This window comes from Parasteatoda tepidariorum, chromosome 6, assembly GCF_982258835.1.
Source record: "Parasteatoda tepidariorum strain Cologne lab strain chromosome 6, Ptep-v5.0, whole genome shotgun sequence".
Lineage (NCBI taxonomy): Eukaryota > Metazoa > Arthropoda > Arachnida > Araneae > Theridiidae > Parasteatoda > Parasteatoda tepidariorum.
Window position 1 is genome coordinate 74,071,762 of NC_141760.1, and position 18,091 is coordinate 74,089,852.

At 30.0% G+C, this 18,091-nt stretch overlaps 1 protein-coding gene across 2 annotated transcripts in view; it reads right to left on the bottom strand.

Moving 5' to 3' along the window:
- The window catches only part of LOC107438379 (calpain-9), an 80,700-nt gene that overhangs the window by 38,380 nt on the left and 24,229 nt on the right, over positions 1 to 18,091 (bottom strand). For both annotated transcript variants that reach the window (XM_087166036.1, XM_087166037.1), the window contains exon 2: positions 7,212 to 7,532. In XM_087166036.1, the coding sequence (XP_087022162.1) occupies positions 7,212 to 7,460 (249 nt within the window). In that variant the 5' untranslated portion in view covers positions 7,461 to 7,532. The remainder of the gene's footprint in view (positions 1 to 7,211; positions 7,533 to 18,091) is intronic.

Here is an 18,091-nt window from a genome sequence, read left to right on the forward strand (position 1 = left end):
TTTATTTATTTATTTTTTAATGGCGGGCACTTGGGGGTTGTCCCATTGGCCACAGAATATTGAAATTGTCAACCGCAATAAGAAGATTTAATTCTCTGTCCCCCGAACCCACTTCAATGCTAATAATGTAAAGCTTAAAAATCTGAACTAAATTTTTCTGAAAACAAGGTAAGTTTCGATCAATGACAATGATAATCGAAAGAAGCAAAAAAACAGCGGAACTATTCATATATGTTCTATAGTTTTGATTTTATAAAAACTTTTATTTTGAACAAAATGCTTAGTTCTTGATTTTTTGCTTTACAAATAGATGCCAGAAAATTTCAAATCCAATAATTATGAAGAAGAACTGTTTAAAGAAATGGCACGAGTGTTCGAAATCCTCAGACATCATGTGCCTACTAGTGCTGAAAGTACTCCCTCGTCAACAAAAAGCGCGACTGCAATTATTCAAGCTGAAACTGAACATAAAACTGGAGCGAATTATCATAAGCCCAAACATTTTGGTTTCGATAGCAGAAGTGAGCATCTTCCGATGCACGAAGCTGTTCTAAAACATACTTTTCTAAAAAATTTTACACCATCTCGTAGAACAGATTCACAGAAAAAACAGGATTTAAAGTATCATTCGGAAGTGATCAGACCTTTTCAACAAGTTTCAAAGAAATTTAAAAAGCCTGAAGGGAAGATTTTATCAAAGAAAAGTAAATCTCTCAGATTAATTAATTCCGTTGTGAACGGTAAGCAGTTTCAGAAAGTCGACGGAAAACGAAGTCGACAATGGCGTTCAAGTGTGAAAGCAAACATTTCCAAGCAAATAAAAGTTAATACACCTCATGAAGGAAAAATGTTTAATCAAATGCCTAATGAGTTCGTTAACAATACGTTTGACACGTTTATAATGCACCCAATAATGTCTACTGCAAGTACAACAGCTGTTATTATTGAAACGACAGAAACTGCTAAAGAAGAAGAACGTGAAAACACTACAAACTTGCTTTTACTAACTTCCCCTCCTGATTTTGGAAATCAAAAATTTGTTACTACAGAATTCAATAGCTCAGTAGCATCTCCTCCTGATGAAATAAACTTTCCTGGAGAACAAGTGGAAAATATTGAATCTACGGATGGAAGTGAATTGAGTTTTGGGACAGAACAAAACCATAGTATAAACAAAGTAGAAACCAGGGTAAAGCATGATACTTTGTCTGAGAATCACGAAGACTTAAATCAAGGAACTCAGACATGGAATGTCTACATTTGGCAAAACCCTTACTTTATTGGGGCATTATCTGGCTTAGCTGTATTGATGGTTTTGGTAATCTTAGTTCTTTGTGTTTTTTTAACGGGAAAGAAAAGTTCAACAGGTTTGAAGAAAAGCGAAAAGAAATCCTCATCTGCAGTAAATAAGCATAAGTTACCTGCAAGATCAGAGCAGTTTTCGGATATTGATAACAGCTCCGAAAAGGGTCGGAATAATTCATTAAATTGTGATTCCGTCCCGACGAAGAAGAAAAAATGCACTCGTAGTCACTTTGGTCTGGAAACAATAAAAGAAGAGTGCTCTCGAAGTCAAGAAAGAAGAAATTCTGTGGAAGACGAAGGGTGTGGTTTCAAAAATAGTAAAACTCTTCATAGAGAGCCTAACAAAAATCCTTGTGAGAGATTGAAAAGACTTCAGGAAAATGTGAAGCTAAAACAGATGAGGGAAAAAGCCTCAAGAAAAAAAACAGTCATGAAAGGAACACAAAAAAGAGTGATGAGTGATGTATCGAATAGTTTGTTTGATCCCGAAAAATCTCTTCAAGCTGAATCTTTCGATTCTGAAAGCGATAAAAATCAGAATGCTTCGAAAAATTTGAGACAACTGTTTTTTTTAGATATGCCATCAATGCATCCAAACTCGAAGCTGCATGCGACTGATTAATTAATCGGTGTATTTAAAAAAAAACTAGTTTACAACAGTTAAGACATACAATTTTGGGTTATCAGGACAAAAATACTCAAATATGTAAATCAAGAAAATTATAGTGGTTTCAATTTGAAATCATGCGATTTTCAAGTAATTTCTCAAAAAGAGTTATAGTTGTGCTTCACAATCTTTGGCAAGATATTTGATGACAGAGTAAACACTGATATACAAATTTCAAGAAATATAAATATTTTTTTGATTAGTAGTAGTGTTTGCTTTTTTTCCTAATAAATTCACCTAATACATCAATGAAAAAGTATAAAAGTTTAACTAAAACAATTACATGTCTTAACTGCATTAAAAATTCTCTCATTTAAGACGAAAATATACTATAAATTTCCTCATTTGCCACTCGAATTTTAATTCTTTTAAACGATGCAAAAATTTAAATACGTTGCAATTTAATATTTTTCCGACTATTATTAAATAAAATCAGAAAATAGTGGAATAATAATAAAAAGAGAATAATAAAATAATAAAGACAGAAAATTTAATTTGCGTTATTGCGATTTGCTAGCTACCCATTGGTCAAGTGTTTTATTTCTTTATTTCTTTCCTTTTATTCCCTTTGTTTGGCTCGACTTTTATAATCGCCACTACATTTAAAGTCATGGGTTGCAAAAGCTGCATCAATTGGTGCTTGTCCTCTTCTCGTTCAATGCGCAGGATTAGTTTTTTTAGTTCCAACTGATGCACGGTAGGGGAGAGTGGGGTCAATTGTAACAGGGTACGATTATAACAGAGCAAACATTTCGAGTGTCGGGTTCTAGATTTGGTTCCTATGTGGTGCACAAGGTGTATTTAACAAATCTACATGTACACCCCTGATGGCAACCATTTTTATGTACTTTTGAAAGAGTTACATCACAAAAGATATTTTCACGTCACGCAAGTATTTTTTTTGGTATTAGAATATTTTATTGTAACAAAGTAATTTTGTTTAAACAAATAAAAATTATTAACCGAATATGTAAGTGGACACCTTAATTAACATTTCAATTAAAAAAAAGATTAGTTTTTCTAATTAACTAGCATTGTTTTTAACAAATGAAGCTGAAATGGCGTCTCGGGGACAATTGTAACAAGAAGTAAAGGGACGATTGTAACAGCTGAAAATAAATAATCTTATGTTTACAAACCATTACTTAACTCTTTAAGAATCACCAATAGTTTCCTATAGCATTTATATTATGTTGCATGTGCATTATTTTATTTTTCACCTTTCACAGCATAAATTAAAATTTTTAACCCCTTAAAGTTAAAAGTTTAACCCTTTAGGTCTCTGCTCATTATTATTTTTACTCCTAAAATATCACTACTATTTTGATCAATGAAAAAATATATCACAACTATGATAATATGTATAATTAACTATGTTTTAGTTGAATTTATGAACTGTTACAATTGACCCCGTAAGTGGGGACAATTGTAACAAGTGCACGACTGTCAAAAATTGTTAATAACTAATATAATAATATTTAAAATAAGGTATTTAATTTTTTTTCTAGTAGAGGATGGTCTACTTTACTCGTCTGTCAATTAATACTAAAAATATATTGGATTTTTTGTTAGTTAAAAATAGTTAAGTAAAAAGTGTTACAATTGACCCCACTCTCCCCTACTTAATACGTCACAAAATTCTATTTCTCCTCCAGTATTCATATTTAAATTAAAATCGCTGACAAGACAGTAATTGTGAATAATTTTAATCTTAAAACGAACATAAAAATACTTTAAATTAATAATATGTAAAAAAAAAGTTAAAAATACACGCAGGTGAAAATAAAATAAAAAATATTCTATCTGGAAGGCAATCAACTCTAAAAGGAGCCAAAATTATCTCCATTTTTCATTTGATCTTGTTGTGCTGATTTTTTAATAATGCTTCTGCTAGCCTGACTTTTTATGACTCTTACAACTCATATTATTTGTGATTCCGGTGTTTATAAGTTGATGTAATCGAAAAGTATGAGGACATGAAAAATCTCACCCATTTTCTCAATGAGTAATACTTATTAAATTTTTTTTATAGAATTAACTTTGGAGAAAAACAGTCTATAATCGTGAGAAAAAAATTTCGATTCGCTTAAGAATTTTTTCAGATATGGCGAAATACGAAAAAAGCAAAATTAACATTAAGGGGTTCATACTTTTAACTCCTGTCCTCACCGAACTACTGGGGCAATATTTTTCATATTAGGGTTACCACTCATATTTTCAGGTTCAGGAATCCACATCCATCGAAAAAAGGTATGTTAATTCAAAAAAAGTACGATTTTGCGTTTGATTTTGAAACTTAAAATATCGTCTGTAATTATTAATCACCATTATAAGCTCACAAAGCATTCACATTGAGTCTTAGTACGAGTCCTAGTATGTAAAAATCTCTTCATTAAATCTAAAGTTATTCAGGGTGTTCTTTTCTTTTTGCATTAAACAGATGCTTAGCTGTTGAATATAACACGTATGATTTCGTATGCAAGAGTCAATCAGTGAACAATCGCTGCAGGACAACAAACCAAGCCTAACTAATTTCAAGGACGTGGTCAGACAAAAGACTGTAATTTATCCAATAAATTTAATGACAAAATGATATCCATAGAGTACCAGATAGACGAGACTGATAATCATACCGGATGCTGAAAAATTTTACCAACTATTTCTGTTCCAGTGAACTATATCCGGTAAATTGAGCTTCTTGTTTTTAAGGATAATTATGTAGTTATTCTTTATGGCATGCGGTGAAGAAAAAGAGAATGATCAACCTATGTAATATTACTTGAGACAGAGATAAACTAGGTGATTATATTTAAAATGCACGCCTTCGTTTGCATTCTAATCTAGTTCAATAAGCTTTATCGATACACATTTTTAGATTATTATTTAATTATGTTGAACAATATCAGACAGTTTTATTACAATAATTATTTGATTTTTTCTTTTACAATAAAATTAGGAATTATTATGTAATCAAATGAAAAACATTGAAAAAAAATTGTCGATTCACTGACGCATATATGAAATGACTGACTCTTCCAGATATTAAATGTTCAAGAAATTTTGTCTTCTTTGATTAAAAATGCTTTTCTATTGAAATTTAAAATTATTTTAAATCAAATATCTTATTAATTACAGTAACATTACTTGAAAAATAAGCATGAAAAAAAAATTTCCCCTTCTTTGTTAATAGTCTGTGCATGTTATTCACGCTTTATCTATATATATATTTCTCTTAAACGGCAACAAAAAAAAGCCTCATTACAACTCCCCGAATGGCAACGCTAAAAAATCGACCAATGATTGCCGCTGAAAATGTCACATGCCAAATCTAGCTGAGATGGCTTAACATATAGCGCTTTTAAAAACGGAAACTGAAATAACCAGAGAGAGCATAAGCTAAGCAGAAGTGAGTAGTCTTTGTCGATAGATCTCTATTTTAGTATTTTGTCGAAAGCGCCTTTTTTCACGAATTTATATATTACGAATTTATCTGACAATTTTTGATTTATATCACGAATTTATTTGCTTTACTAGAATTTATTTGTTTATGCAGCTTTTTCCATTACAATTCACTTATTTCAATTTTTAATAGACTTAATTATAGCCAAAATTTTAACCTTTTTAAAGAGATATCAGTTTTAGAAATTTTATCAAGATTTTATACTATAGCACATTTCTAATAGGTTTAACGAATTACGTGTCATTTATTTGAATTCAAATTTATTTTAATGACTTAGTATTTACTAAAATGTGTAATTTTTTTTTTAAAAAAGTTGTTATGTGGATTTGAATGATTGTTTTGAATTCTTAGAATTTTGTGCATTTGCAATGTACCTAAGTTAGTAGCGAGCGAAGCGAGCATGGTTTGCGAAGAAAACCAAATAAGATTGCGTAGCAATTTTCGGGGGTTTCTGAGCATTAGCGAGCAGGAGGCGCAGCCCACTAGTTTACAAAATTTAATTACTTAATTAAACTAGAAATATTCATTTTTCTCGCTATTAAAAATCTTTTTAAAAGCATGACTTATTATACTTTAGATTATGAAAACAATGTTATTTTTAGAAAAAATCACGTTAAAAAAATCTTAATTTAAATTCATAATTTAAATCGTTGATGACATGAAATATATATTTACGTTCCTATTATTTGTATTAAGATTATTTAATGTTTTCTTTAGAGATTTTTTTTATCGGTCTACGTTTTTTTTTTTTTTTTTTTTTTTTTTTTTATGCAATAATCGTTATCGATATCCCCCTCCATATCAGTATCAAAAAATAAGCGCCCTTTAGAAACTGAGGAAGACCCTTCTTTATAAAAACCACAACAAGATTATGTCCTTTTATATACATTTATTCATGCTTTATACAAGTTATTTTGCTTTATTTATTGTCTGAAGGTTAGTTTATATGGTTCAAGTTCTTGAATCTGAGGACTTGAAGAAATTTTTCTATCCGGAAAATTTGGTGATTCGTTGAAACTATCCAAGTTTTTGAATGTCACTGATGGGTCATACGAAAAACCTGCGTATGTGCATTGTTCATATTCAATATTTTAAAAAATCTTAGTTACATGAAGGAAGAATTACAAAATAAAATCATAATAACGTAAATGGTTTAACCGATTACTTTATTTATACCAGAAAATATGAAAACTAAACAAAATGAAATGATGGAAGACGTCATGAAACTTTAGAAACTAATTGGTTAATCCTTTGACTACGAATTTTAAAAAAAATTATTTTTTTGTCCCGTTTATTATTCAAAAGGACAAAATAGGTCACAAATAAGGCAAATTCAGTATTTGGGATTTTTCTAACAAGCAGTTATCAATTTAGAGGCTGGGACATATATGTCCCTGCCATACTTAATGGTGGGATACATATGTCCATTAGTAATTTTTAAACATTTGTTGGGACAAATGAGTCCCGTTAGTAATCAAAGGGTAAGGGAAAGAAGAACTTAAATGGAAAATCGATCATGTTCTACTATTATCCAAAGGCTCGAGTAATCTTTTACAAACAAACAAACCTAACAAGCAAAGTTTCCATCAATATCAATAGGACTAGGACTGTATAAACAGGCCTTAAGTATGGCTTCTAAACTTGATTAGATTTGGCAATAACTGATGCGATTTCTTCTGTTTTTCAATGACTATTTCAGTGGTTATTAAAGTTTAATGAATTTTTAATGAATTATACTCCATATACATAAATACAATGAATAAAAAACGTCAAACTTACGAAGGGTCGCATCCATGTTATGGAGGCTTGTGATCTGTGTTTGTTGGTGGGGATTTTGGCTGCATTTAAATTAAAATCTGGATCCTCAAATAGTATCCCTCTCTCCCTGCAAAGTCTCTTCAAGTAATGGAAACCAAGAGGTGTGGGAGGTTCACCGCTACTGTAATTACTCGGTATACTACGATGAAGCCTCCCATTCGGCACTTCAGACACATGGTCATCCGGAGGATCGACCACAGATTGACCCATCAGTTGTCATGGAAGTCACCAATGCCAGCGCATCTCTATTAATGTTATTTCATATCGATAAAGAAAAATGACCTGAAAATAAATAATTGAGATTTTAAAATTTATAAGGTATCATTGACAAAAGAAACAATTTAAAAAATTGTAATAATATTGTTTTACAACATATTGAAAAAATGGCATCTTCAGTTACAGATTATAACATCTTAATAACCCTGTAGCTATTTTTTTAATATCATATGTATCAACAAATGCTGTTTTCATGCACTAGAAATAATAACGCGTCCAAAAAAATAATGAGGATGAATAATGAGAATTGAAAAATAAATAGTGACACTTTCTGCTTTACACAACAAAGCACAACATAAAAAACAATTGCAAACATAAAAAATATTCAGTAAAAAAAGGGGAAAAAACGAATTTGACAGAACCCGAGAGGGAAAACAAATTTTATATCCTGTAATTTTGCTGCAGATAATGCAACATTAGAGTAATTTTTCAAATATTGAAAAATCAAACCCCAAGCGCTTTTCATTTTTACAAAACTGTAGCTTTTCCCCATATTGACGTTTTGCTTCATTTTGAGAATAAGCTTATATGGCTCTGGCTCCTTATATAGGCTAAACTTGACATAATAGTCATGAGTAACTGTTGCGAACTCACAACATTTATGAAAATTGCATATTATTCTCAAAAAAGCATCATTCAATATGATGAAACTGTCCTCGGAAAACTGCCTTAAAAGGCAGCCACTTACATTGCATCTAATAACTGTTATTATTAAAGCTGTCAAGCCACTTAAATTCTTGTACTAATGCTCGAACACACGCTATAATTTTTAATTGCAAATTACTTTTCGGAGTAAATGCCTCAAAGTTTGTTCATATGTATGTGGGAAAGTACACCAACTTTCCTTACCAAACAACTAGAATTACTTCAAAGTTCGTTTATAAATAGCATCCATTTTCTTCAATGAGGTAAAAGTGAACCATCAAGTACACGCGATTACCTGTCGGCTGGAGAGAAAGGCAGAAACGAGTCTACAGACAAACAAATACACACACGTGAAGAAGAAAAAAAATAATTATAAAGAAGAAACAATAATGAATGTTAAGGTCAGCAGAACGCCTGAAGTCAGCGTCGAGTGCATAACACCGTTACAATGAAATACGTTTTGATGGAGGAAGAATGCGGAAGTTTTGATTCTTCATTGGACACTGAGTTGCCAATGAAGGTTTAGTATTAGGTCTGTTGAACCCAGGCATTGAAATTTAATTTACAGAGAATGATGAGCGGAATTGAAAATGGGAGTTTTTTTACTGTAACTTGATGTCATTAAAAGAGTATCAGGAGGATTATATTAACCTTATTCGTGAGATCTTTTTGACCGAGAGAGCGACCACAAATAAGAGACCATTCTCATTAATAAGAAATAAAACTACTGAATAAACATTTTCTAAGCAACAGGTATAAATAGGAACAATAGAACTGATTGAAAATGAACTAGGAAGATGGTTTTTCATTATCTTCTAATTCATTTTTTAGTTCAATAAATTGAAAATTTCGTCACGAAGCATTTTGCCTACTACTCCAAATGAATGTCTCACGCATAGCATAACTATTTACACACCAATTCTATAATATTTTGTTTTGAAAAGTTGTTTTATTTTTTAAGGTATATGCTAGCTTTTCAAGTTACAATATTATTAAAAGTTGGTCAAATTTACAAGTAAACAAGCAAATTATACTAACAAACAAATACTTGTTAAGCATTTCATCAACACAATATGATGTAATATTTATTGAAAGTAATTTTTATTTAAGTATGATTTCAAGTAGTTCTTGCACAATGAAGTAAAAAGATTTGTTATTAATATTGTGATTTAGTGTACATTGTAAAAAATTACGGATCAAATTATGGTAAAAAGCCGACCTAGTGGCCGAGTGGTTAGCGTGTCTGACTGCGGAACCGCTGGTCACGGGTTCGAATCCATGCTCAGGGCATGGATGTCTTTTCTCCTTTGTGTGTGATTGTGTGAATGTTACCCGCCCTATAAACGGGTTTGTGGTTGTGTGACGTGGGCAACGCTGCTCCACCGCAGTGGCTTCGCCACAGGTGCCCACTGGGTAACGAGAAGAGAGTAGCAGTTCTGGCATTCCTGTGGCCAATGGGACAACCCGCAAGATCCCTCCATTAAAAAAAGAAAAAAAAATTGTGGTAAAAAGTATCGACATTTTGGGTGCTGGTACTTTTTACCGTAAAATACGGTTTTACGAAGATATGATTAAAGCATATTTTAAACTCATTGATTAGTATAACACTTTTAACTCGAAATCTTGTTTTACACCTGAGAAAAACAATACTTTAAAATTCAATAATATAGCGATATAGCAAAAGGGGTTATAATCTAGACAGGAAAAATCCCCATTTTTTATTTTTTAACATGTTCCATAATTATTATTATGTTCCGAAAAGATAAGTGAATTCTACATTTAGGTTTATATAACATATTTTATTAGACATTATTGTATAGGACAATAATGTATTATTTTCTTATATTTTATAATTATTATATAAGATGTCCTGATAAGATAAGTAAATTCTGGTTTTAGTTTTGTATGACATATTTTATTAGACATACAGTATTGTATATTTCATTAAACAAACAGTTTTAAGAAATAACTATACAGTAATCTGAATCTATTACTAATGAAAAGCTTAGAAACATTTTTAATGGAATTATTTACATTCTTTTTCTATCTTGGAAACATTTTATTTTCTTATAGATTAAGTCATATAAAAGACTTTTTGAAAACATATAATAATTGTTCGTATATTGTTTCGAATTTTAAATTTAACTTTTAAAATATTTTATAACGTGTGATAGCTTTTCCGCATTGCAATGTTAGTAGAAAAAAATTCAAATGTTGTAAAAATTACCCAATATTAAAAAAAAGATATTGTTCTCAAATTGTTGAATAGTGAAATAAATTAATGGAAACTAATATGTCTGATTACTAATATTTCCTAATCAAACGTGCTATTAATGTCAAATAATGTAACCTATAATTAATGTGTATGAAATGCAAATGTTTTCCTTTACAATTAAGTTCTACAATAGCTTTAATTTTTCTATAAATACCCTACAAAAGATAAAATAAAATGTTCTCTAATTGTTAATTAGTGTTATTACATGTGTACATTGTACAGTGCACGGAAAAAATGAACCATCCTAAATAACATTTGATCTAATGATCGGATCTTCACGTTTTAAGACTCATTCTTAATGGTTTGAGGTAATATAAATATACGTCTACTTTAAAATTCTATTTCTCATGAACTGTTCAACCGATTTCGCTCAAATTTTGTATTTGACAATGAAAAATTACATACTTGAAAATTATGTAGAAAATTATATATCTTCCAGTTCAAAATTTTTTTGACTGCCATTAAATAAAATTTTGAAAAATAATAAATATATGCTAAATTGTATTTTTTGAGGGACCTTATTTCCCAGATTGCAGTTAACCCCTATATTTTGGGGGGTCAGAAATCCGAATACTTCGGAAAAAGGTATGTTTACGGTTAGGTATGTAAAGGTATGTTACGTAGAAAGTTCGTTTTTGTGTCTTATTTCATAACTTTAAATATCGTCTGCACTAATAAATTAGCATATGTGAGGTCCCCTCCCCCTCAAACCATTAAGAATGAGTCCTAGAACGTGAAGATCTGATCATTAGATTCTATGCATATTTTAGTAATCTGAAAGAGTGAAACAATTTCACTACTAAGTCAATGAATTGATGAACGGCGACATTGTTAGAATTTTGCCTCCTTGAATGTCCTTCATGAAATCATAAGAACCTCCATGAATCCTCATACTCTCATCTCTGCCACTCATTATTTTCAATCTCCATCTTCATAAACGTTTATAAAATTTGAATATATTTTTGAAATGCAGTTTTAGAAAAGAACAGTTTTCATCGTAGTTAAAATGACCTACATTAATGATGCAACTACATAAATGCCATTGATAGAGATATATTTTTAGAAAAGAGAAATAATTAGATAATATTTTATGTTAATTTGTCTATCATGTCCTATTAGTCTCGATTAATCGAATCTATCAGTATTGTCAATCAGTCAAACCTATTATTAATGTCAGAACAATCTAAGATAAAACATTAGTTTAAAAAAGGAATAAATGATAGGAAAAACATAACGTAGCGTTTTTGACTAAAAGAAAAATACAATTATTTTCCAAACAACTGCATAAGTTAAGATGTTACGTCAGTCAATCAGAGAACTGCTTCATTGTTAGAATTATGCATCTCTTCCATGAAATCTTATTCTCATCTCTGCCATTCATTATTTTCTATCTCCATCATTATAAACGTTTATTAAATATGAATATATATTTTTGAAATGTAGTTTTAAGAAAGAACAGTTTCCACTACAGTAAAAATGACCTACATTAATGATGTAACTACATAAATGTCACTGATAGAGATATATTTTTCGAAAAGAGAAATAATTTAATAACATTTTCTGTTAATTTGTCTAACACGTCCTGTTAGTGTCGATTAATCGAATCTGTCAGTATCAGTCAAACCTATTACTAATGTCAGACCAATATAAGATAAAACATTAGTTTAAAAAAAGAATAAATGATACGAAAAACATAACGTAGCGTTTTTGACTAAAAGAAAAATGCAATTATTTTCGAAATAACCGCATAAGTTAAGATGTTACGTCAATCAATCAATGAACTGCTGCATTGTTAGAATTATGCACCTCTTCCATGAAATCTTATTCTCATCTCTGCCATTCATTATTTTCTATCTCCACCCGATAGGCTGCCATGTAATTCTTACGCCTGACACATGAAAGGGTGTTGAGTGAGAAAGAGCAAAAAGGCCCTTTACGGGTGACTGAATCGATAGGGCCTTTTTGAATGGACCCATCATTAATGGAAGGTCGTCTTGGCGGGTCCCGAAAGGTGTCGTCTATCTCGAAACAATAAGATGTTTCCTTCCTTGAATTTATTTGTTTATTTTTGGCGTTTTTCTTATTAAATTTTCATACCTTAAGGTCTATTTACTCTGTCCCAAGTTCTTGAATCCGAGAAATTGGAGGAATTTCTCTGTCTTCAAGAAATTGGCTGATTCGTCGACACTATCCAAGATTTTGAATGTCACTGATTGCGCATGCGCATTGTTCATATTCAACATTATAAAATAATGCTTAACTTACATAAGTTTAGAATTACTAAATAAATTCGAATAAAATCATAAAAACACAAATAAACCGTAACAGATTTATTTGGACTAAAATGCATGAAAACAGACAACAAAATGACATAATCTGATGCCTGCTTGTTGACGTCACAAAACCTAAGACGCTGATTGGTTAAGGGAGGAAAAACTTGGAAAGTAGTCTCTACTATCGTCCAAGAACTTGGATCAAGTACTCGGATGATCGTTTACACGATCCAAGCTCAAAGCAAAACAAGTTTCCATCAATATCAATCAATCTTCGTTCAGGAACTTGGATCGTCTAAACAGGGCTTTAAATTAATAAGTTTATTTGCTTATTTTTGATGGGTTTTTTAAAACAAATTTTAAGTCAAGAAACTTGGTTAAAAGACAAAAATGAGATATTTTATGAAAACAATAAGAAAATGATCTAAACGCTTTATATCAAACCATACAGATATATTTTTATATTATAATTTTTTCTTAATATGAATTAATATGAATAACTAAAGAATAGTGAGAAATTCAATAATAAACTAGAAATTCATTCATAAATTTGCAAGTAATACTCCTTTCGAATTGAAATTCAGCTAAAATAAAAAATTTTCACAGGGTTTTCCAAAATTACTGCCCTTAATATATGCTTTTAGATTCCTTGACGTAAATGAAGATAAAAATGAATATACAATATGAGCTTAACTTATTTTTTAAATGAGACAAACATAAAACACTATCGAAGTCTGCCAAATCACTACTAAAGAAGGCGAAACTTAAAACATCAAAACAAGTTTTATTTCCTGGAAGTATTCATAATCGTCTTTCACATTGTCTCTTTTACATCCGGCAATCAAACAAGATTCCATTCTACCTTCCTCAGTAGTGATTTAGTAGAATTTGATAGAGAATTAATTTTTTCCTTGTTTAAACTTTAATTTGCAACCCCTAGCGTTCATGCTTTATAAATTTTGTTTCTGACCGGGAGTCAAAAATAATATAGCACTTATTATGAAACATATTGTATGCATTTACGCATTTAGAAGTCTTGTAGCACGTTGAACCATAATATTGTTCAAATTTGCTATAATCTTAATTTGGTATTAAGTTGAACCATATTATCGTACTTTTTACATTTGATTACACGATACTATGTTTCAATTTGAATGGAACCATGACTCAGTTTAACACCAACTGCATGAACTATTAGAAATTTTGTGGCGTGTTGAACCATAATGTCGCTCAAACTTGCAGTAATCTTGATTTGGGGCAAAGGTGAACTATATGTTTGTACTTCTTAAACTTGATTACACAATACTATTCGAAAACTTGAATTGAAATTAGCGTGGTTGAATTTAGTACCAACTTTATGACCTGCTAAAAATTTTGTATCGTGTTTAATCATAATATTGTTAAAAACAGCTATAATCTTTGATTTGGTGAACCATTTCATCATACTTCTTAAACTTGATTACCCTATGCTATGCTTCAATTTGAATAGAAGCATGGTTCCGTTAACATGTTGAATGCCACTCTAATTTTACATGGCTTGTCCGTCTGGCCAAAATGACTTTCTCAGTATGTATTGCATTAATTTCTTCAAACAATTTAACACTGGAAAAACTGAAATACCTGTATTGCACAAAAGCAGTCAAAATGACTGCATTGTGAAAGAATAAGTAATGTATAAAGAAATTTGTTTAAAATTGATTTTTAATATTTTTGACAACATTTTCAGTTATATAACAAGTTATTAGTAAATATCAACAATAAAAATTATTATAAAAGTCACAAAATTGTAAGAAATTGCGTCATTATATACATCATTGTTTTCTTAATTGAAAATAAAAAGCAGTCAAAATGACTTCCTAGGGCAATCTAGTGCTAAGTACCAATAATAATATTTAAAAAAATTAAAAGCATTAAAAATTTACTCGAATTATGTGTTTCTAATAACCTTGGCTTCGCCGGTCACCGGTGACCCCCATGGCATTCAACGTGGTAAACACCTTATTAAAGTTACCTTTTAAAGCACAAAAAAAAACAGCTGACTTATATCCAGTTGCTTATGTTTTAAATATAAATTATTCCGATCATGCGTGTGTTTTTCTAAGATGGTTTTTATCTGTTATTGAATTTATTTTTTACGCTGAATTGAATTCACCAATCAAGTATTGTTTTCCATATCATTAAATATTTTTAGAAGCATATTTTTACAGTATAACGCTTTCAACTTATTCAAATTCATAAAGTAATCTCTTATCACTGATCTGTAATCATAAAATTCACTCGGGTGTATCTTTTCAAAACCGACAATTTATTCTATAATCTTGAAATACGTTTCAAACGTTTATGGCAAAAAAAATGATGCCGATCTGATATTATGGAAATTCCATAAAGATTGCTTTAAAGCTTTTTGCTCCAGTAAACTACTTGTGCTGTTTGTTTCTAGTATTAGAACGAATACTAAATAACTTAGCTCTTAAGTATATGATGATTGAAACTAAATTTAATGAGTTACTCTAACTTAGAAAAAATAAGTGTATTCATTTGGGATTTTTTCAATATCATAGTGGAATAAATAAAAAGCTCTGGAGAAAGTACGGTACTATATAAACTAGGGAACTGTAAAAATGTATTTTTCCAAAACGATGCAAATATTATCTTCGATGAATGAAAATGATTGAAACTAATGTAACTTCGATGGCTAAAACTAAATTTTAATGAGTTACTCTAACTTAGAAAAAATAAGTGTATTCATTTGGGGTTTTTTCAATATCGTAGTGGAATAAATAAAAAGCTCTGGAGAAAATACGGCACTATATAAACTAGGGAACTGTAAAAATGTATTTTTCCAAAACGATCCAAATATTATCTTCGATGAATGCTGTCTTTTAGAAGAGTGGTTCCTTTCATTTTAAATCCTTTCCTTGAAAGGGATGATTCTCCCAAAATTATACCAGATAAAAATGTATGTAACAAAAAAAGAAAGAAATTTATTAAGTTAAGAACTCAGTCGAATTGAAATATTGAACTTTGAGTTTAATGAAAGTTTTGAAGTTCTTGAACACATGCTGTGGTAAAGAGCTGCAAAAACTTTATTGGTGTGGTAAAGAGAACATAAATTAATGATGTTCCATAATCTTATGGGAACTTTTTTTGCGCCTCACATATTTTGAAGTTATGTTCAAGAGAAGAAACTTGATTTTAATTAACGAATTTTTTATTAGCATTCAGAACCCAAATATCTTATTACCCTGATTTGTGTTTCAGAAACTATTTTGGAATTATTGATTTTTAGAACACAAAACATCTAATTTATGTTTCCGAACACTTCTAATGCATTTAAAGATCTTCAAAGCTCATAGAACACAAAACATCTAATTTATGTTTCAGATATTTCCTGGCGCCTTTCAGTGATCTTCAGAAATCACGGAACACAAAACGACTGATTTATGTTTTACAAACTTTCTAACGAATTTGCTGATCTTCCGAACTCACAGAACACAAAACATCCGATTTTAGTTTCAGGAACTTTCTGATGTATTTAGTGTTCTTCAGAACTCGCAGTGTACAAAACGTCTGATTTTGTTTAAAGAAACGTTTTTGCGCAATTCTTGATCTTAGAACTCATAAATCACAAAATATCATACTTATGTTAGAAAAACATTCGTATCTCCTAAAAATGTATGACGCAACTTTAGTATCATTTCATAAGTATTTCTAAGATGCAAATATAACGTTATTATCGAAGTAACTGAAACGTTTTTGCTAAATTTCAACAGTTAAGACCTTTGAGAGATGAGGGAAATTTCACATTTCTAAATTTAGGAACCGAATAAATAACATCTTTGAAACGTTTTATGTCAAAACATTTAAGTAACATTTTTTCAATCATAGGCAAAAGATGCTGTTCAGTTAAGAGAAGGCCATAGTTCGGGTGAATTTTTTCGTCGTAAATTCTCTTTTACCTCCATAACTAATGTAAAATTTAAAGTACGGAAAAAAATGAGTTCAAACAAACCTGGAGTAAACTATGAAGTTTCAAATACTGAGAAGAAATTTACAGAATATCAAAATGAAAATAGAAAAGGAGACGATAACTTAGGATTACGAAATGGAAAAGTTCTCTTCCAATAATTTGTTGGCATTTTGATAATTTAAAATTAATTTTTCAGCAACTGAAACTTTATGTCTTACTCTAAGTTTGCCTGAACTCATTTTTTTCTTAAAATTTTAAATTAGTAATAGAGGTAAAAGGGAATTTAAGACGAAAAGTTTCTCCCTTGGTGTTCTCTTAAATTTGTCATAGTTGCTGGGTGGGAATTAAGAAATGCTATAAAAAGAAACAAAAACAATTCATACAGTATCCAAATTTATCCTATCTAGGTAATAAATCAAGATAAAATAGCTTCTCTTATGATATAAATTTATCCCAGCTGGGTAATATAAATCATGATAAAATAATTTCTCTTATAACATAAATTTATCCCATCTGGGTAATATAAATCATGATAAAATAATTTCTCTTATGATATAAATTTATCCCATCTGGGTAATATAAATAATGAAAAAATAATTTCTCTTATAACATAAATTTATCCCATCTGGGTAATATAAATCATGATAAAATAATTTCTCTTATTATATAAATTTATCCCGTCTGGGTAACATAAATCATGATAAAATAATTTCTCTTATAATATAAATTTATCCCATCTAAGTAATATAAATCATGATAAAATAATTTCTCTTATAACATAAATTTATCCCATCTGGGTAATATAAATCATGATAAAATAATTTCTCTTATGATATAAATTTATCCCATCTAGGTAATATAAATCATGATATAATAATTTCTCTTATAATATATACCCATACTATAATATATGCTCATAAGATTCTGAAGCATTGCATGACTCATTCAAAGTTATCTTTAGAATAAAGTAAAAGCTGTGCATTACCATGATATGTGTAGTTGGTACGTAAAAACGATAAGAAACTTTCACTAACTATTGCCAAATTAAAAAAAAATCGAGAAAAAAAAACACATTAAGGGAACAATTAAAAATGGGAAGATCATCTTTTACTCCCTTATCACTGTTCGTGGCAACGCCTAATGGATGAAAAATAAAAGCTACCTTGAGAAAAACAGAGAAGAAAAACTGGTCTTGTCTAAAATCTCTTTACTGCTTACGCTCACATTGTTTGCTGTAATCAATTAATCAAGCATGGAACAATGCCATTGACGTGCACCAAACTATGTTGCAAAGTATCATGAGGGAAGAAGAAGCTACTACGGAATCACTGATGCGCTTGATTTTTTTTTTTTATTTAGTTTATTTATTTAATCTCGTGTATAGTCATTTCTTTTTGAAGAG